This window comes from Ctenocephalides felis, unplaced genomic scaffold (assembly GCF_003426905.1).
Source record: "Ctenocephalides felis isolate EL2017-DRISC unplaced genomic scaffold, ASM342690v1 CF-g0.4_SCAFFOLD_00845, whole genome shotgun sequence".
NCBI lineage: Eukaryota > Metazoa > Arthropoda > Insecta > Siphonaptera > Pulicidae > Ctenocephalides > Ctenocephalides felis.
In genome coordinates, this window is record NW_020536999.1 from 19857948 (window position 1) to 19879445 (window position 21498).

The window sequence follows — 21498 nt, forward strand, 5'->3', positions numbered from 1 at the left end:
TTTTACATCAAAATACATGAAGAACTAACTACATATTAATTACTCATTTAAAATTTTGGGACAAGAATTAAATTTTAAAATTTTGGGACTAGTTCGTACGCATTTCAATTAAATTCAATCTTGATGGTAAAAAGTTTTGAAGCGCTCTATAATTCAATTTACTTATATTACTTAGATTATTTATAATATTAACAAAGTATACTTATTTAAATATTATACTAATTTTTGTTAATTCTAATATTAATTTATAAAATTATTCAGTCTGTTTTTTTTTCTAAGATTTTTGCGATTTATTAAAATTTTTCATCGCCTATCATTTCATATATATTATCTGAATCTTAATATTGTATTATCATCAAAACATATAATATGCCCCTCTAGAAAAAACATTAAAAACAAAATGTAAATTCATGACCAATATTATCAAATAATGAATGAATTGAAGAAATTTTGCTTTCAAAATATAACTATATATATTACATCATTTATGGTAGTTAGATTTTAATTATTATGAAAATGTGATGAGGGCAATACAATCAATACAATTCCAGTACCCTGTTTTCCGCATAAACATAAAAATATACATCAACAATCGAATTCTTAAAATTTAATTATATAAGCTTTAAGCTCTTGTGGAATGATATGCCATACACATTAAACATTATCCATTAAATAACTATATCTTTATAAATATTATCATTTGAACCCAAAACTACCAAAATTTGGCCAACAAGTTGATCATATCACGACAAATCATATCTAGCTAATAAATTGTCTAATTAACTCTTCTTTAATTTTCTATTTATCCTACTATTAATATTGCGCACATTATCATTGCTTATTGTTTTCATCGTCCAATATCATATAAATAATGAACACTTTTAAATAAATGCTTTGTAATAAATAGAATCTTCATAATAAATAATTTTATAATAATTTAATATAATATTTTTCTAATATCCAATGATTTTTAATTGAGCATGCAAGTTCTGTTAAACACCATTATTAATATCTCACACTTTAGATCTAATAAAATGAATATTTTTATAGATCAAATAGTCAAATGGTATAGAAATTTGTTTTATATTTTATCAATAATCAGTAAAGCCAGTAGTGGCATTTTATACATATTATTTTTTCTATTCCATTAGTTAGGATTATATTTTTCATCATATAGTCCAAATCTTTAAATGCTTAGTCATAATATAACTTTATTATTGTTGAATTAACAAAAAACAACTAATTTCTAATCCAATATTAATATTCTTGTATGAATAAAAAATGATAATATTAAAAAATAAATATCAATGATGTTGAAAAGTATAAATATGTATAGTATACGAGTATAATCTTAAAACTAGTCGTGAATGAACTCGTGTCTTAAGCCAAATTGCTGTAACATCCCATACCGTAATTAAATATTGGAGGAATATTAAATGCTTTTAAATAAATTATTTTTTTAAATACTGTAACTTATATATGTTTGCAGAAAATAAAATAAACAAAACTTAATCAATCGGCATTGTTTAATATTTATATGAATTATATAAGCTGATTGCAAGTTAAAATTTATTATTTTGAGTATATTATTGAGCTTTAGAACTTTAGCTAAAAACAATTAATATTTGATTTATTTTCGATATTCAAAAAAAAAATTCCAAAAGCAGTGTTCTGTCAACACAAGCAGAAAATTTTTTTAATCATTCAATTCGGATGCTTATTTCTCTCAATAACTGCCATTTTTTCGTATATTTAGCTCAGTATCTTCAAAATGGCTGGGCCTGCCTTTGCGAAAAAACTAATAGCCACTTCTCCCCGTCATTACGAATTGAATGTTTTTTGGATCATTAATAGCGGATGCTCCGTTCTCTCAAAAACTCGATTACTATTTTCTGCACTCTTTGCTCTTTATCTCCGTAACTGCTTGACATGTCTTTGCCAAAAACTAATCAGCACATTTCCCTATCAATAGAAATCGAATGTTTTTTGAACCATTCAAATCGGTTGATCAGTGCGCCCGAAAACGTGGACGAAATATTGTATCCATACATACATACATACTCGTACACACACACACATCCATTTTTTCTAAGGTATGCCAAAATGTTCAGAAACCTTAAAAACGCGAAAAAATGTAAAAAAAATCAATTTCGATTTTTGGACGATTACAATAACTTACCCTATGGGAAGTTAATATGATAAATTTATAATAATGTTATGAAGTAATAGTTGAGCGTATGACTAATGGAATAGAAAAAATAATATAATTGAGTTTTATTTTTGATAGAATTTTACTGTCGAATCTCACGAGTTTGCCACTTACCCAAAAAACTGTAGATCTCTCTTTTTATTCTGACCAACAAATCCAAGTTCACAGTTCTATTTAAAATTATTTATGTATCTTTATATTTAGATTCAATTGAAACCTCAAGATCAGATAAAATACCCTACAATTTAAATCTTCCAACATTCTAAATAACTACATAAATACCTCTAATCTCAATTATCATCTTCACACTTCGGTATATCAAAAATCTCAGCAAATAGCGGTGGCAATCTTAAATTTGTCCAGTTTCCCCTAAACCAATCCAGATGCGAATTATGTCTCGATCCAAGAACTCTTAATTCTGGTAATTTGGCCTCTAAAATTGGCAAGAGAGGACTCAGTTCTCCGGGTCTGGTCCTGGATATCTGCACTCTTAGTGCTTCAGTGAGACGTTCACGTACCCTTGTGACTGATTTGTGGACGCTAATTCCGGCCCTGTCTGGTGCAATCAGAACTAATGATGAGAAAAGTCCTAGTTCAGTCTCACTTAGACCCAGGGCATTCAGGGAATTGGTGAAACGAAGCAGGGCCGTGACAAACTCGTTCTGAAAATATAATAAACTAAATAAAATGAATTAAATAAATAATATAGATAATGATAGAAAACCTTGTTAAAAAAATAATAATTAAATAAAAAAATGTAAAATATATGCGCCCAACGTGGGGCTCGAACCCACGACCCTGAGATTAAGAGTCTCATGCTCTACCGACTGAGCTAGCCGGGCTTGGAAGAAGGAGACCTCTAGACATTAGAGTATCTTCATAAGATTGAATTATCCTTATTATCCTTAAAAACTTCTAAGGCCTATAATATAGGGTCCGCCAAATAATTTTATTTTTATTTGAAAAACTACTGAATATTTTTTCAAATTTCTTTTTTTATTTGACAGTACAATCCTTTCATAATGAAATTAATTCGGTTAATAATTTCAATCAAAAATGAAGAAAAAAAGCCTCGGCTGACCGTTGCAAAAAAAATGAAAAATGTTAGATAGCATACCCTATATATTATAATGTTCTATTAGACCCTGAACTTTGTAATTATGAGAAGTATCATTAAAACCGTCAAAAGAATTAATCCGAGTGGTTTTTAAGGGGAGGAGGGTTCGACAAAAAATCACGAAATATGTAGAGGAGAGAGGGGTATAGTAAGATATCACGTGTATTTATTTTTACCTGATTTTTTTTAAAAACAAATCCAAACATTTTCAAAAAAAAAAATTACATTTCTTTCTCGTAACTAAATGCACATGATGCTTGGAGGGGGAGACGGAGTAATTTTGAATATCACCGCGTATCGCCAAGGGGGGGGGGGTCCAAAAATCGTTAAAAATCGATCACGTGATTAATGGACGCCTCTTAATCAGGACGATTCCTAAATAATCAGTCTTTGAATTTCCAAATTCGATATAGGAAATTTGGCAAAAACGATGGCGAAAAATTTTGCTAATATAATAATTATCGGCCAATTATCGACTAAATCAATTAACGCAATTTCTTATGAAGTTCATCATAAAGCAGTAAAATTTTTGAAATCAATGCAGCCGAGTTTGAGAAAATGCCAAGGTCAATTTTAGAACTTGAAAATCAAAAAAAAGTTAGAAATTCGGTAAAAACAAATTTCTCTTTCGGAGTATTATTATAACGACTTATTAATTGAAGCCAACATGGTTTAGTTATTATTAATAAGTTATTTTCAAATACAGATAAAATAAGTAAATTAGTAAATAAATTGTGTTATTTTCTGGAAATAATTTATACTAGATGAGGAACGCCGTAAGGTCCTGTGGCGCAACGGATAACGCGTCTGACTACGGATCAGAAGATTCCAGGTTCGAATCCTGGCAGGATCGTTAATATTTTGCCAATTATTATATAAAAATATATATATAGATAATACAGTTTCACATAAATTATATAATCCTAATAAAATGTATCTTTCAATTTTTATCAATTTCAAATGAACAATATTAGTTTCATTGAACGTTTTCTTGCTTTAATAAAATTATCATCATAAAAGTATATTTTTAAATTTAATATAATTTAACAAAATCGTGCTCATGTATTTTTTAGCCATAAACAAACTAGTTGTACTAACATTACTAATAGTATCAATAAAAATTACCGAACGAAACTTTGTGAACTGATTAAATTCGCATTATCATTTTAAATGCATACATGAGGTCAAATAATTTTGATACTCTTGATTTTGCAACGATTGCAATATTTTTCGTAGAAGTATATATTTGAATAAAATCTCGATTTTAACAAACGTCAAAAAAACTACTCATATTCTCAAACTTTGACTATTATTTAAAATTAAACGATTTGTCGTAAGGCCTTAATATTTCAGTAAATTCTATAAGACCATGGTATATATCGCCAAAAAAAGTATCATAAAAGTCGGCTTAATTTTTTTTTCAACATTTAATTACAAGAAAACGTCTCGGTAGATTTTCCCCTAAACTAATTAGAATCATTCCGAACTAATATCTTTCGAACTGTTTTTGATTTTTTAAAATCGATTCGGTATTATGAGCTCAAATGTGGACGAAAAGTTTAACACTTCTTCCCAAATTACAAAAAAACGGCTCGACCGATCGTCGCACAAAACTGAGCAACGATAATCCTCATTGAGATATATCAAATGGGTTTTAAATGATCGCAAAATCTTTTTATATAGATGAATCTAATAAATATTATGCACTTACATCATAAATAATTTCTAACTGTTGCCTCGTGAAATATGTTCCATCATCAAACATCAATGCAGAATCTGAAGTCGTTCTTGAAACGTGAGACAACCACACCTAGAAAGTTACAAAATGTAATTAATAAAACATTTAACATGCTATTCAAAATTAAATACGTATTTCTTTTTATTAAACAAGAATAAATTTTGAATGTGGGATCTGAATCAGAGTATTTATATTTTATTTCTAGTTACTGAAATTTTAACCTACCTCAAAAAATCCAAGTTTGATAAGTATCAGCTGATCGTCCTGCATGAGATCACAAAACCCAGGGACTCTTTTGGCAAATTCCACTACTCTCTGCACAGCTGGCGTCATCCTGGATGCAAATTGCTGCCATAACCATACACGCTGATGAAGTAAAATTGCTTCTGAACTAGTTGGTGCAGTCTGGGAAAAAGATAAAATATTAAAATAAACTAGAAAAATTACAGCTTAGTTTATAACTAAAACTACTCCCGAGTATTGAAATATATAAAACTTTAAATTACCTCACATTCTTCCGAAATTGTGCTGGCTTGACCCACAGGCCTTTTGACCAAGGTCCTAATCGTTTCTTCGGTGTAACTACAATGGGTCCTGTGAGCTTGACCAACGCAAGCTATAATATCGTATGGGGATGGTTCGGAGGTACAACTTAGGAGAACTTCTGTTTCTTGTATCTGTAATACAGAAAAGTTTAGCAATTTAAAAACATAATTGGGTAAATGAATCGCAAAAAGGTAAAATAGAAAAAATAATTGTATTCTGTAATTTCTAGTAAATCATCATGCTAATTTCAGTGAGAAATTGGAAATATGACTTTATTTGTTCAGAACAAATATTTAACCTAAATGGTAAATTGATACCCTGTAATTAAAATAAAATTTATTAATATTCTCCTTTGTTAACTCAGGTTGTTGGGTTATAATTTTACCATTGCAGCTGTGGACTGTATTAAACACTGATTTGTTTGTATATTATGTATTTGTTGCAGTTCTTATTACAATCACTGATTTGTTACTAAGATATAAGTGAAGAAAATATATTTATTTTTATTATTTATTATACATGCTTTTTCGCGGACTTTACTTTTATAAGTGAACAAATAGTCCTATCAAATTCTCCGCTACCCCCTCTATCAGGGGTAGCAACCATCCCTTGTAAAAGCTTAATGCCATGAAGATTGTCACCTTCATGGCTAACATAATAAAAGTGAAAATTATACTTCTCTAAAATTCTAATTACTAACCTGTGTATTTTGGTCATCCGGAGGCGAAGTCAAAGATCTCGGGGGCGTCAAACTTGGGGGCGCAACTACTATGGAGCCCCTACTCGTCTCATCGACAATTTGTTGGCAAACATCTCTCGAACGCTTAGGAACGCGTCCGTACCTAACAGCTGTAAAATAGAAAAAATATAAATTAATTAAATACAATTATTACTTTGTTTCGAAACATTCATGAATAAATCGGCGTAAACCAAATATGATGATTCAGCAAATTGCCAGTTGTTTTGAAATATGTAGAAACGATAAGTTAGTATCCTATGAATATCGAAGAATTTCTAATTAAGAACTAACTAAATTACTAATTAACTAAACCATTACTCTAGCAATAAATCAAATACATTCAATATTAAGTAGTAAACTGTTATGTGGCAAGCATTAACTTATCTCATTTACACGAAAAACAAATTATATACATTTTCCAATTAGATAGAAATAAATTAATGTTCAACCATTTCTTTACAAATAACTTGTTTGTAAATGTTGATGTACTTAAACAAACTTGAGTCAATGATATATTGTGGTAATAACTTTAGATTGAATTTGATATTATTAATTATATAAAAAAAAATACGATAGAAGAACATATATTGCTTGGTGGTGGTTTCGTTTTTGACTGATTTTTTTTATTTATTCGAGTAAAAATTTTGTATAGTACATCAACAGAAATAAAATTTAAGGTCAGGTACTTCGAAATAAAATACGATCCTGCCAGGATTCGAACCTGGAATCTTCTGATCCGTAGTCAGACGCGTTATCCGTTGCGCCACAGGACCACATGAAGATAACATCACTTTCACAAGCACAAATTTATAAAGCTATGTCTTTTACCTGTGGTTCCCAAACTATTGGTTCTGCATTTACTCGTTCTTTTTTTAAATAAATGTTTGCAACCTTTTTTATTTTTCTAAGTTTCAGAAATACTCAACTAAATGCTTTCGGACCCTCAAACGTAACCCTAGAATATTATGTTCAATCAGACCCTGAACCTTGTAAATATGCAAAGTATCATTAAAATCGTCAAAAGAAATTTTCAACAAAATCTAATCAAGACAATTCCTAACTAATCAGTTTTTGAATTTTCAAAATCGATATAGGAAATTTAGAAGACGATGGCAAAAAAAATTTGCTAACATGATAATTATTGGCTAATAATCAAGTAAATCTAATTAACGTAATTTCTTATGAAGTTTCATCATAAGGCTTTTAAATTTTTGAAATCGATGCAACCGAATTTGAGAAAATTTACACACACACGAATTTATAAAGGTATGTCTTATAGCTGAAGTTCACAACTTATTTGTACTATATTTCATCGCATTTTTTTAAATGTTTGCAACCTCTTTCATTTTTCTAACAATCTAGTTTCAGAAATACTCAACTGATACTATAATTTATTTAACTACTGAACAAAAATATTTATTAAATTTATATAAAAATTCTTGCGATTTGCGATTCGCTTGCATTACTATAAATATTTCAATTAAATTAATAAAATTAAAAGCTTTCTTTGCCTAGCTAGCTTTTCTTTCAATTAAATTTCTAATATAAACAATTATTTATATATTGATGTGTTTGTTTTTTTAAAAATAACGAAGGACAGAAAAGATTATAATCAAGCCATGTAAAATTGCACTATTTTATAATATTTTAAAACCTGTTTTTTAATATAAATATTTAAAAAATATATGTTTTACAACAAGGCTCCGGCGAGATTCGAACTCGCGATCTCCTGTTTACTAGACAGGCGCTTTAACCAACTAAGCCACGGCGCCACATAGAAACCGCTCACAAACGCAAGTCACGTTCTATTTGCATTTAAAATTTATTCGAATTTACAGAATTAATTATATGAAATATATTATTTGTTTAATGATGTTTTATCGAACACAAATCAAAGTAAATAAATCGACATTTACATGATACATAATGTATAATCAGCTGGAGTGATTGTGGAGAAAATCGAAACAGATGGAGAGGTTATACATATCCCATATGGTCTAGTGGCTAGGATACCTGGCTTTCACCCAGGAGGCTCGGGTTCGATTCCCGGTATGGGAAATATTTTAGATTTTGAACAACAAATTTAGTTGGCAATATAACGTAAATAATAGTTTAATGCACTAGCTTTGATTTGAAGATTTTACTGTGAACGAAATCTGTTTTGCAAACAGATTTCGTAACATTAGTTATAAAACATAATGAAATGAAAATTTTAGCAACAAATTTAAATTGACAAGTAATTTTACATAACTACATTAAGGAGCCGATTCTGCCGTAAAATAGACCAATGTTATGGCAAGGCTATGTTACGTAGAACTTTTCATATAAAAAGGGGCTACTAGCATGAATAAAATTGTAACAGTATGTGTATGTGTGTATATGATATCGTATTCAAAATTCACGTATTATAAAATACGTATGAAATAAATTTACACGATGGATGCGAAAGAGGATTGACAAGAATGTAAACGAAACAGAAGAATTATAGGGGTCCTTCCGGACCCTCCAAAAATTGCCTTAGCCCACGGTATTTCACGTGGTCTCGGCGGGGTATTGGTAAAAGTTTTCAACTAGCAATAATCGCACCTCGGATGAACCTCATTGGTTACGATATCGCCACTGCGCAAAGCTGAAGAATCCGACAGGATTAAGGAATTATATCCTTACATGGGCGGGATAGCACAGCGAGTGTTAAGGACCCTTAAGGTCGTGTTCGAAAGTTGATGGCGCCAATGCGCCATCTATACAATTTAAATAAACACTTTCTTATTGCAATTTCATAAGTTTTAACGATATTACACAATAAATTAAATTTCAAGTAATAAAATTAATGTGTTATATAAGATAAGAGATATTTTATCCTAAGCAAAAACGTAAAATGGTTTATGTACTTGTCACTAGTAATTATGCATATATGTAATAACAAATGTAACTCAAGCTAATTTACATCACATGGCGGAAAATAAAATTAAATCAATTTCACGAGTTTGAACGCTAATAACTTATTATATAAAAAGAAAATTGAAAATTAATGATAAATTGTTTTACTCATATTAGAGAATTACTGAATCTTTATTGAATGCAACTATTTTTTTCGGCTGGAGACTTCATGTAGTACCAAAAAAAAATCTGGTCCACCCATTGTCTATAAGGAATGTCTATAAATTTACTACATAATATATTGTTACTTGTTGCAACGTGCTTGACATATCTGTTAAAGTTATTTCATTTACGTACGATCTAACATAGAGTTAGAAAGATTGTTCTACCAATTGCTATAATTTACTGGAAATATTATGTAAGAATAATTGGGGTCCTTTCGGACCCTCCAAAAATTGCCATAGCCCACGGTATTTCACGTGGTCTCAGCGGGGTATTGGTAAAAGTTTTCAACTAGCAATAATCGCACCTCGGATGAACCTCATTGGTTACGATATCGCCACTGCGCAAAGCTAGTGAACAGTAATAATAATAATAATAAATAAATATATTTCATTGAATATATATGTGTACATAATATTTCTCATTTCGGATTTTTACCCATAGGTATATCATCCTTCATATTTGTTCTATCAATACAATAATAAGTATTTTCAGATATACAAGTTGTGACATAATTCTGTGACAAAAAAGAGGAAAGAAAATTTATTCCCCAAAAAAAAATCACTTAGCAATATTTATAATAACAATTAATAACTCAAAAAGGAGAAAAACAAAATAAAATATTTATTCACTTTATGGGAGAATATTTGCGTCGAGCCAAGTTTCATTTACCGCTATATGGGTCGATCAGTATATATTTTGGCATGGCTTGATTGCCATACCAAATATCGTCTCTTGTGTATTGGCCGAGGCCCGCGATGTTAATATTAGGATGATCCCCACATTTTAGGTAAAAATTTTTAGTAAGCTTTTTCATGTAGTCAAGTATTGTCGGTACGTCAGTCTGTTTGTGTATGTATTTTGAAGAGTAGTAATGTCTAGTCAGTGGGTCCCTTATTTTGTTAAGTACTATTCGTAGTGTCTTATTTTGTAATGTCTGTAGTTTCTGTAAGTTAGTCTTAGTCGTCGCGTTCCATGCAGGAGCGGCGTATGTCAGTAGTGGTCTTATTAGTGTCAAGTAAAGTGTCCGCTTGTTTTGCACGCTTAGCGGGCTGTTCTGGTTCAAGAGAGGTCTCAGTAGATTCAACATCCCGTAAGCCTGTCCAATTTTTGTATTAATATGTTTTGTGAAGCTGAGTCTATGGTCCAGGGTCACACCAAGATATTTGACATCCTTCGACCACTCAACTCACAGTCCAATACTTTAATTTTGTCCAAGTCAGTCAGTCTAGTTATGGCATTTCGGCTTTTTGTAAATAAAATTGCCTCCGTCTTTTGCGGATTGATTTTTATCTGCCATTTGTCAGTATATTCGATCAGCTTGTCTATGTGTGTCTGTATCTTTGTAGTCAGTAGCGTCGGTGATCGTGATGATTTGTATATGGCAGTGTCGTCAGCAAACGTCAGTAACGTTGTGTCGGCGTCAGTGGGTATGTCGTGAATGTAGACGTTAAACAAGGACGGTCCCAGGATCGAGCCCTGCGGTACTCCCGCCGTCACTTGTTTAACCGTCGAAAGTCCGTTGTCTACTTGTACAGTGAAGTTACGGTCTGAGAGGTATGAGTGTAAAGTTCTCGTTATGTACGGTGGAAAGTTGAGTTGGATAAGTTTATGTACAAGTCCGTCCATCCAGATGGTGTCAAACGCCTTCTCAAAGTCGAGTAACACCAATCCGGTATGGTTTCGTCTGTTGAAGTTGAGTACTGTATTTTCTATGAGTTTTGTCAGTGGGTGTAGTGTAGAGTGTCGTTCTTTGAATCCGTATTGTGTGTCAGGTATAATTTTGTTGTGTCTTATGTGTTTGTTAAGTCTTTTGAGTAGTACCTTTTCGGCTACCTTACTCATTGTGTTGAGGAGGCTGATCGGTCTGTAGTTCTGTGGCATGTCTGGCTGTTTCCTTGGCTTCACTATTGGAAATATGATGGAGGTTTTCCAAGAAGCGGGGAAGCAGCCTTTTGTCATTAGTCTATTTATTATGCGCGTAAGTAAAATGTAGGCGTTCGTCGGCAGTTGTTTAAGTATTATGTTTTGTAGTCCGTCCGGTCCTGGTGCTTTCCTGTTCGGTAATTTTTTAACTATTGTCTTTATTTCGGAAACTGTGGCAGGGTCTATTCGTAAGTCTTTGTCCCTGTGGAGGTCAGTGAAGTTTTGAATTGTCTCGTGTACGTCTTGTTTCAGGTCTGCGTTTGACATATTGGCATTTTGTTATGGATGTTCTCAAAGTTTTTTGCCAATATTTCCGCCTTGTCTGCTGGTGTCGTTGCGTAATTGTTGTCTGTTAATTTGAGTGGAGGTATGGATGTTGGTTTCTGCGTCAGTCTTTTTGCTGTCTGCCAGATTTTGTGTGGGTCAGTATTTAAGTTCTCGAGTCTTTTGGTCCAAGTGTTGTTTCGGTGGTCACGTATATCATTGGAAATAATTTTGGTCAGTCTGTTCACATGTTCCTTGAGTAGTCTGTCACCGGTACGCTGCCACAGTTTCTTTGTGTGATTTTTAAGTTGTATTTTCAATAAAATGTGTTCTGGCAAGTCGTTGTCTGGTGTTGTTCTTGAGTCTAGTGTCGGTATAGTCTGTTGTACGGCGTCTGTGATTGTCAGTGTAAGGTGTGTTACAGCCTCCTCAATGTCTGCGTTGGTATCGATTGGCATTGTGTGTCGTGTGTTGTCTGTGATGATGTCTCTGAAAATTGGCCAGTTGGCTCTGGTGTAATCTAAAAATTTGCGTTTGGGAGTCTGGTCGACGTCTAGTCTGTCTGAAATGGTCATGAAAACTGGATTATGGTCGGAGTTAAAAAGTGTTCTTGTTATGGGTTCGGATGTTACGTGTAGATTTTTTGTCAATGCCAAATCGATCGTGCTGTGATGGTGTGTCTGTACGGTGGCGTATCTGGTCGGCGTGTCAGGATAGTGTAGTTGTGCGTCTGTGGTGTTGTGTTCAGTCAGGTATTCGTAAAGTCTGTTTCCGTTCGCGTTGTTAAAGTTACAGTTCCAAGATGTATGTTGTGCGTTAAAGTCTCCTGCCATAAGTACAAATCTGTTCGAGTCCAGTAGTCTTTGTAAGTCCGCATGTTCTAGTCCGCTTGCCGGGATGTAAATCGATATTATGGTTACTTTTTGACCTCTCTTGTATACATTAATAGCTGTTATTTCAGAACCGCCCGCTGTCAGGTTTGGCACTTGCTCGTGTCTGATGTTAGACTTGATCAAGATCGCAGTGCCTCCCCATCCGCGTGCTACCGTCTGTCTGTCGTTCCTGTAAACTTTGTAATTGTTGATATAGAGTCTGTCCGTAGGTTTTAAGTGTGTCTCGTTGATCAGTACTATGTCCAAATCGTATTTTGTTATCGTCTGTCTCAGTTCGTCCACGTTGTTTTTAAGTCCGTTAGAGTTAAAGTGCATTATGTGTAAGTCGCGCGTTTGGTTTATGGAGATGCTGTTAAAAAGTTAAGTATTGTTGTGTATTTTTCGTTATATGTCATGTTGGTGTTTAGTGATTTTGTCAGTTTGTAAAGCTCACTAAAAATTTGTTTTACCTGGGGATCTGCAAACAGCATCCTGATCTCGCCCATAGCAGCAAAAAGTCCCTCTGGTGTATTGAAATCTGGATCGGACTGGCTGCAGGCAGGCCGGGCTGGTGATTGTGATAGTTCATGCCGGATCTGTGATGATGATGATGCAGGCCGGATCGGTGATGTTGATGGTGTAGGCTCAGCCGGTAAAGGTGAGGACTGGATCATGTTTCGAAATGATGACCTTGGAACAGGGAGTTGAGGAAACGCTGATTTTGCATTTGGGCCAACATTGGTGTTATTTAATGCTGAAGAAAAACTCCTCGTCAGCGGCACTGGTGTTGGTGCTGGTCTGTATATTTGTCTTCTCCTGAGAGCATCACTTTCCTTTTTCTCCTTGTAGTTGAGAAGCGCACTGCACTTTGAGTAGTTTGCCGGGTGTTCGTTGCCACAGTTCACACACATCGGTGCCTCAGTTGGCAGTTTCTGGCACGCACCTGGTGCGTGCACATTAAGGCACTTTATACACCTGTACTTTAGGTCGCAGGTGTACGATGTATGGCCGAAGTTCAAGCATTTGTGGCACTGCAACGCTCTGTTCTGTGGTCTGTAGGTCTCCCAGGAGAAGATGTGTCCACCAATATTGGTTATCCGCTTCAGCTCCGCCATATCGTGGTCTTTGTCGACTAAAATTATGTATATTGGTAGTTTATGTTGACTACCGTCCGACTGTTTTCGTATTACTTGCACCACTTGTTTTACTTTAGCTCCTTTCTGTTGCAGTTCTTCGCGAACTTCTGCCTCAGTTATAGATGGATGGAGTCCCGTAATTGTTATTTTTTTCCCAGATTTTGTTCAAGGAGTAGGTGTAGAAGGGGTAATTGCATTCTCGCAATATCCTTTTAAATTGCTCGTGGTCAGTAATTGAATCGGTATAAATTTGTGTAAATTATTTTTTAGGAACTGGTACCTGAAATTGATCTTCGTTGTATCCCGGATATAGCGGATGGTTTTCAACTCTATTTCAGCTTTTACAATGATAGGCGGAATTTTCTCTTGCTTCATGTCTATTTTCTTCGATGGTGCTGCCTGTACGCCTGAAGTGGATGGCTGTGACCCGACATCAATTTTCTCGACCTCCTTGTTTTTGGCTTTCTTCCGCCGTTTGACCTTCTTATATTCCTCAAGCTCCCTGTCCGTGTCCATGTCAGTCCGATCAGATAGTGCATTGTATTTGTTTTTCAGGGTCTCGCTCGTTAATACTTCCATTTTCATTATTTTTAATTTCTTCCCAGGCGCCTGCCTGGGAATATTCTTGTATTCTTCAATATGCACAGCACTGATTTTAATAAAGTTAATCTAAAGACTTAGAAAAATTTAAATTTAGAAAAATTCACTTGCTAATGTGGCTTATCCTCTAACCATTAGCAACACCAATCCGGTGTTTGGAAAGAGGAGTCAGCAGAAGGCACGTTCACCTTATAATTTTGACAAGATATTAAATATCTTGGGAGAATTACACCCGATTGCTTTTAGAAAAGCACGATTTTAAATCGATATCGGGTGAATTCCAGACTTTATACTTTACACAAAAATCTAATGACATTCACTAGCTAGTGAACAGGTAAGGGCGAGTTTATTATATCCTAAGACTGACAGTACAATGCAGCGTGTGTTACGGACCCTACGACCCTAACATGCAAATGCTTACCGCCATCTTACCGCCTTATTCCAAATTGAACAAAAAAAAAAAAAAAATAAAGTGGAATCAATAATCTGCTCAACTTTATATACACAGATTTGTTTTCTGAAGTTCATACAAATTATAAACAAATTTTTCAATAATATTTGAAATACATATATAGCAAATCGGATTTGCTCCTTAAAACATAAACTCCTCCTTCGAAATGATGAGTGGTTATAAGTTTAAACGTACTTTTCAAAGTGATATACAGTAGAACCTCGATTATCCGGACCTCCATTATACGGATTTGCGATTATCCGGACTACCAACCGCGACAGAGTTAAATGTATGTACATACCTACAATTAGAATTTTTGCACGATTTATGCTGCAGTTTAGTATATGTATGTAATATAATCTAAGAAATTATATATGTGTATATACATAAGGAAATGTTAATTTCTTATTAAATATTGATTTTTATTGATGTATGTGTTTGTTATTCTTCATACATTAGATTATCCGGATTTTCGATTATCCGGATGCCTATCTACAACAATTAGCCCGGTTAATCGAGGTTCTACTGTATCTTTAAAACAGTGGATCTGCAGGAAAAAAGTACTGAAACATTTTTTGTAGATAATTTTATGCTATACAATTCTATCTCGTATAATTTTACGCTATACAATTCAATGAGGACTTATGAGATTTCTTTTATATTTGTATTTCAAACAGTTTTACGAAGTTATAGATCATTATAAATTATTGTAACCTTCACCCTGATTTTTGGTTTGAATTGACCGGGCTAAATAACTCTTGGGGAAGTTGAGGAACCAACAGACACTGATAATAAAAAAATGCGTATATCTTATTCAAATTATGAATAAAGAAGTTTGGTTGATGTAATAATTTATCATAAGGTTAACAATCTAAATAATAAAAAAATACTTACAATCTCTGCTCATCCCGACTTGCAAGCACTTTTTAAAACGGCAATATTGACAACGATTTCTATTTAATCGAATCACAAGACACTTGCCGTCTCTTAAGCAACGATATTCTATCTGTTTTTGAATGCTCCTACGAAAAAATCCCTGAAATTAAAAAAAATATAATTAATTATTCACATTATAACACAACTTTATAAATGCTAATGATGATTTCGGATAAACAGTGAGGATGATTACAAATCCGACCTGTAATTGGTATAACGCACTTTATAATGCTAGCCAAAAATTTTAATGTTATCTGATATAAAAAATTATTTGAGTATCCCTTCAATGTATGAATTGCGAAATATCAGTACAAAGAGAAAGAAAAAACAAATTCAAAATAAATTGGTAAAATAGTATCAAGATATCAATGCTCCTAAAAGTAAAAGTAAATTAAAAATCAATTGATACTAACCTTACAACCTTCACAACTCGTTACACCGTAATGATAACCTGAGGCCTTATCTCCGCAAACTTTACAAGGTACAAATGATTTTGTTGGTCCCACGCAATTACCTCCTGTTTCTGCAGATGAAAATTGTTCTGAAAAGTTAAGAATGGTACATAGAATGCAGATATTTTTAATCTTGCAGAGAATTTGCAATTATTTTTTTATGACGTTATAAATTTATCCAACTGGAACTATCTGAAGCAAGAGCGACAACAATTGCTAAAATATAAAAAGTATTACACGAGTACTATAAGAGCAATTATTTTATTTGCTTTTAATAAAGGATACTTTTGCAAAAATATGAAATAAAACTTCAAAAATTATAGTTTTATATTTGATTAAGTTTTTAATTGTGCAGCTAAATTAGAAATAAGACAAATATTAATGTAAATAGATTATTAAATACTAAATAACAAAAATGATACTAAATACAAGTTATTTAACGTAAATATCAATCAGAATTTGAGTGCGGTAAATATAGTACTTTAACAAATATATGTGTTTATAAAGACTATCATTAATGGCAGCCACTTATTTATTTTACGATTAAAATCAGTACTATGTTGGGGCCCTTTTCTCAAAATACCTTATATAAAGCAGAAAACATTAGATATGATAAAATTATTTTTTCTTGGCTTATCAAAACCAGTGGTCAAGCAGTTTTTTTAAACATTGCCCCTAAATATTTTTGTGTAAATTGATATTACTCATAGCAAAGAAAATCGCTTCTTTTGAAAATTTTGAAAAGAAAACATTAACTAAAAATTTAATTTAAACATCATTTATTCAAGTAAGTTATTTAACTAACTAATACTACTCCCATGCTTATAAAACAGCCAATTAAAAATATATTTTTTACCCACAAAAATTTCATTTTCACCAGGATTGATTTACCCTGGTCCCCAATCGCTGATCTATACCATATTAAGAAACTAGGATTCTTAAATTTAACTGAATAATTATACTCTCTTATAATAACTATGAAATTTCCTTGCAAAATGTGCAGTTCTTTACAGTCATTATAACAATAGTCAAGTCAAGTCAAAAACATATATATTTCAATAAATATAGGTATGTACATTACATTTTATAACATGGTTTTTTATCCGTAGGTATAGTATCCATCATTGGATATGATTTTGCAAACAATAATTAATTCTGAATGAATGGTATAGTACTGTAAATAGTACAATACTGATAAAATGAATAGTACAATACTGATAAAATATTATGAGTGAGTAATATGATACTATATTATGAGTATAGGTCAAAATATATGTATAATAAAAAATTAGTCTTCCGGACTAACTACTTTCGGATCCTACATAAATTGCCATACATAGTAAAACACAAATAAAAGTAGTAATATTTTTTGGAAAGTTTTATCCCTTTTTATCGCACATTTATATATTGAAGTAGTGGTAAATAGTAATCAAAAGTAAAATATGTAAGAGCAGGATCATGACAAAGTTGATTCACAGCATATTATATTTCTTGTATAGATAATGAAACTGATATGAAATGAAAAAAAATCATACCACGGAGATAATGAATAATGTACCAACAAATTCACACATCTAAATAAGACTAAAGAATTTATTGGGGTCCTTTCGGACCCTCCAAAAATTGCCATAGCCCACGGTATTTCACGTGGTCTCAGCGGGGTATTGGTAAAAGTTTTCAACTAGCAATAATCGCACCTCGGATGAACCTCATTGGTTACGATATCGCCACTGCGCAAAGCTGAAGAATCCGACAGGATTAAGGAATTATATCCTTAATTGGGCAGGATAGCACAGCGAGTGTTAAGGACCCTTAAGGTCGTGTTCGAAAGTTGATGGCGCCAATGCGCCATCTATGCAATTTAAATAAACACTTTCTTATTTGTATTATTTGCAATTTCATAAGTTTTAACGATATTACACAATAAATTAGATTTCAAGTAATAAAATTAATGTGTTATATCAGATAAGAGATATTTTATCCTAAGCAAAAACGTAAAATGGTTTATGATACTTGTCACTAATAATTATGCATATACGTAATAACAAATGTAACTCAAGCTAATTTACATCACACGACGGAAAATAAACTTAAATCAATTTCACGACTTTGAATGCTACTATCTTATTATATAAAAAGAAAATGGAAAATTAATGATAAATTATTCTGACTCATATTAGGGAAGTCCTAAATCTTTATTGAATGCAACCATTTTTTCGGCTGGAGACTTCACGTAGTCCAAAGAAAATAAATTTCTGGTCCACCCATTGTCTGTAAGGAATGTCTATAAATTTACTATTAATATATTGTTACTTGTTGGAGTGCATGATTGTTAAAATAGCTAAAATTAACGACCCATGTTGCATATTTCGTGTTAATGTTGCATGCCTCAAGGAATTTTCTACCGAGTTATTTTCTTTACCGGTTTAAATGGAAAATTACAGAACCGGCATCAGCCGTATCATACTTCCTAGTAATAAAGCATTCTTAAATGTGTTTGAGAAAACATATTGGCGTGTTTTTATTTATAATCCCGATGATAAATTATTTGCAAAGTGCAAATAAAAAAAATTAATTTGCAAAAAAAAATGTTGTCATGTAATCAGGCAAATAAATTTATCGAGTTAATATGTACTCATAAAAGAGGACATATAATGATATATTTTATAGAATTAGAAAGCAACTTCTATATTCCTCATACGCGTTTCTTAACAAAATTAGATACTCAAAGCTCGTTAATGATCTGTGGATTAAAATTATTCATCTTACCATAACTCTATAATCAATAGTTAAACTTATAAGAAAACTAAGTATTAATTTCTTGTACTTCCTAGACTATGTCTGATTATACAAGTGTCTAAGAGCATATCAAATGCACATTGAAATTATGATATACTGCAAATTGCTTTCGCTATTGCACGTTATCAGTGAGAAGATTACTTAATTTGCATTTAATATTTGCAAATGTTAATGTATAATCAGCTGGAGTGATTGCGGAGAAAATTTGAATAGATTGAGAGTTTATGCATATCCCATATGGTCTAGTGGCTAGGATACCTGGCTTTCACCCAGGAGGCTCGGGTTCGATTCCCGGTATGGGAATTATTTTGAATATTAAGAAAAATGACGAATTTATATTAAAGACGTGAAAAAAATTATTCATGGAAAGAGTGAAAGTCTTTCTCCAACGTCCCATATGGTCTAGTGGCTAGGATACCTGGCTTTCACCCAGGAGGCTCGGGTTCGATTCCCGGTATGGGAAATATTTTAAATATTAAACAGACTAGCATTGATTATTAACTAATTAGCTCATTTCTTTAATTTTACAAATTTCCCAGTGTGGCCATTTTAATTTTTCGTTATAAAATGGTATATGCGGATAAATAATACTAATTATTTTAGCCTAATTAATAGTAGCCTAGCTTATTATCCTAGCTTAAATTATAGAAAAAAATATTAATCTAATACAAACCAAATTTATTGCCATTGGCTAAAGCTTCACTAATACTTTGAATTCCATGTTCAAAATTTTATTTACAACGCAATGTGATCTACATGCGCATAAAGAATAAAATAAGGATTCTTACAAACTCTCGAAAATTTACCATAGCCCAGGGTATTTTACTCAAACTGTATTAATTATAATGATTGCAACCATAGATAACAACATAGTCTAAATTATAGAGAAATTTTTAATTCATATCTAAAACAAACCAAATTTATTGCCTTTGACTTAAGCTTCATGAATACTTTGAATTCCACGTTCACAATACTAGCTACAACACTACGTGAGCTATATGAATTATAAAACTAAATAATAGAATAATAAATTTTATAAGGATTCTTACAAACCCTCGAAAATTTGCCATAGGCAAGGGCATTTCGCTCAAACTGTATTAAATATAACGATTGCAACATAGAAATAATGAAAGTTAATTGATAATAGTTAAAATGTTAACAAAATTATAAATATTTTGAATGAATTAAAAAAAATCTTGTATAAACTGCACTAAAACGAACCAATTAAAACTAGTTGGTTTGGTATTTAGCCTTGAGGCAAGTTACATGAACTTCCCGATATGTTTAAATAATCGACATAATCAATAAAAAAAAATTTATGAGTCATTAAAAGTATTCAGAGTGGATTTATTACACATAATTGAAACGAACGAACACTTTGACTCGGAGTATTTTCTAAAAGCAAATTTTATATAATTGAACCAGTTTTCAGGACTTTAATGGTTTATTATGTTCAAGACCAAGTACTCTATCATTATACCAAGTAAATAGTCTAATTTTAATTTTAACAAATCTCAAAAAAACTACTCATTTTCTCAAACTTTGATGAATTTTTAAAATCAAACTATTTGTCGTAAGGTCGTAATATTTCAGTAAGATCTATAAGACCATGGTATATATCACTAAAAAAAAAAATCCATAAAAATCGGCTTAAATTTTTTTTTCAACAGTTAATTACAAGAAAACGGCTCGGTAGATTTTCACCTAAAACTAATCAGTACCATTCCCAACTAATATCTTTCGAACAGTTCTTGATTTTTCAAAATCGGTTCGGTAGGATGAGCTTAATGTGGACGAAAAGTTTAACACTTTTTTTCAAATTATAAAGAAACGGCTTGGCAGATCGTCGCACAAAACTGACAAACGATAGTCCTCAACGAAATACATCAAATGTCTTTTAAATTTCTGAAATCGGTGAAGACGTTTTTGAGAAAACGTCGATCAAAGATTTCATTTTGACAAATGTCAATAAAACGATACCAATTTTTGCAAACTTTGACGAATTTTTAAAGCTAAACGAGTTGTCGTAGGGCCGTAATATTTTAGTATGACCTAGAAAACTATGATATCTAACGTCAAAAAAAAAATCATAAAAATCGTCGAAATTTTTTTTTTAAAAACTTTATTACAAGAAAACGGCCCGGCCGATCTTTACCAAAAACTAATCAGCACGATTCTCAACCAATATCTATCGAATGGTTTTTGAATTTTCAGAATCGATTCAGAATTGCGAGCTAAAACGTGGACGAAATTTTTTTCACTTTTCTGCAATTTACAAAGAAACTGCCCGGCCGATCGCCGCACAAAACTCAGAAACGATAGTCCTCATCGAAATACATCGAATGGCTTTTAAATTTTTGAAATCGGTCCAGCCGTTTTCGAGAAAACGTCGATTTACGGCAAAAAATCTGTTCACATACACGCACACACACACATACACACACACACACACATACTTTTTCCAAATTTGGTCTCATTCGATTCAGAATGGCTTGAAACGTCGAGAAAACATAAAATTAGCGAATCGGATTTTTTGATGAAAACAAACTTCTCCTTCGAGAAGTTAAAAATGTCATTTGGGGGTCAAAAATGTTTATTGGATATATGTACA

The 21498-nt window shown here is 32.2% G+C and overlaps 1 protein-coding gene and 10 non-coding genes across 11 annotated transcripts; 4 read left to right on the forward strand and 7 right to left on the reverse strand.

The window, feature by feature from the left end:
- Window positions 1-2499: 2499 nt before the first annotated feature.
- On the reverse strand, window positions 2500-16796 carry LOC113380203 (ecdysone-induced protein 78C-like). Its single transcript, XM_026619598.1, has 8 exons — window positions 16793-16796; window positions 16050-16177; window positions 15595-15736; window positions 6311-6459; window positions 5571-5741; window positions 5290-5469; window positions 5038-5136; window positions 2500-2871 (listed from the first exon to the last, which is right to left on the reverse strand). The coding sequence occupies exons 1-8, from the start codon at window positions 16794-16796 to the stop codon at window positions 2500-2502; spliced, it is 1245 nt and encodes a 414-aa protein (XP_026475383.1).
- Trnak-cuu lies at window positions 2979-3051 on the reverse strand. The gene has a single exon. It is a non-coding gene; the product is annotated as a tRNA-Lys (tRNA).
- Trnar-acg lies at window positions 4107-4179 on the forward strand. The gene has a single exon. It is a non-coding gene; the product is annotated as a tRNA-Arg (tRNA).
- Window positions 7050-7122, reverse strand: Trnar-acg. The gene has a single exon. It is a non-coding gene; the product is annotated as a tRNA-Arg (tRNA).
- Trnat-agu lies at window positions 8048-8121 on the reverse strand. Its single transcript has one exon. It is a non-coding gene; the product is annotated as a tRNA-Thr (tRNA).
- Trnae-uuc lies at window positions 8336-8407 on the forward strand. Its single transcript has one exon. It is a non-coding gene; the product is annotated as a tRNA-Glu (tRNA).
- On the reverse strand, window positions 8840-8980 carry LOC113364504. The gene has a single exon (XR_003366193.1). It is a non-coding gene; the product is annotated as a U4 spliceosomal RNA (small nuclear RNA).
- On the reverse strand, window positions 9663-9803 carry LOC113364508. The gene has a single exon (XR_003366197.1). It is a non-coding gene; the product is annotated as a U4 spliceosomal RNA (small nuclear RNA).
- An 893-nt stretch (window positions 16797-17689) lies between the features above and the next one.
- On the reverse strand, window positions 17690-17830 carry LOC113364509. Its single transcript, XR_003366198.1, has one exon. It is a non-coding gene; the product is annotated as a U4 spliceosomal RNA (small nuclear RNA).
- A 1288-nt stretch (window positions 17831-19118) lies between these two features.
- On the forward strand, window positions 19119-19190 carry Trnae-uuc. Its single transcript has one exon. It is a non-coding gene; the product is annotated as a tRNA-Glu (tRNA).
- An 88-nt stretch (window positions 19191-19278) lies between these two features.
- Window positions 19279-19350, forward strand: Trnae-uuc. Its single transcript has one exon. It is a non-coding gene; the product is annotated as a tRNA-Glu (tRNA).
- Window positions 19351-21498: the final 2148 nt, after the last annotated feature.

Bases quoted from the DNA above. Each gene is read 5' to 3' on its own strand.
- LOC113380203 (XM_026619598.1), bottom strand. The intron at 5,137-5,289 runs GTAGGTTAAAAT...GTAACTTTCTAG, and splicing joins TCAAACTTGGATTTTTTGAG to GTGTGGTTGTCTCACGTTTC. The intron at 2,872-5,037 runs GTAAGTGCATAA...TTATATTTTCAG, and splicing joins AGTTAGAAATTATTTATGAT to AACGAGTTTGTCACGGCCCT.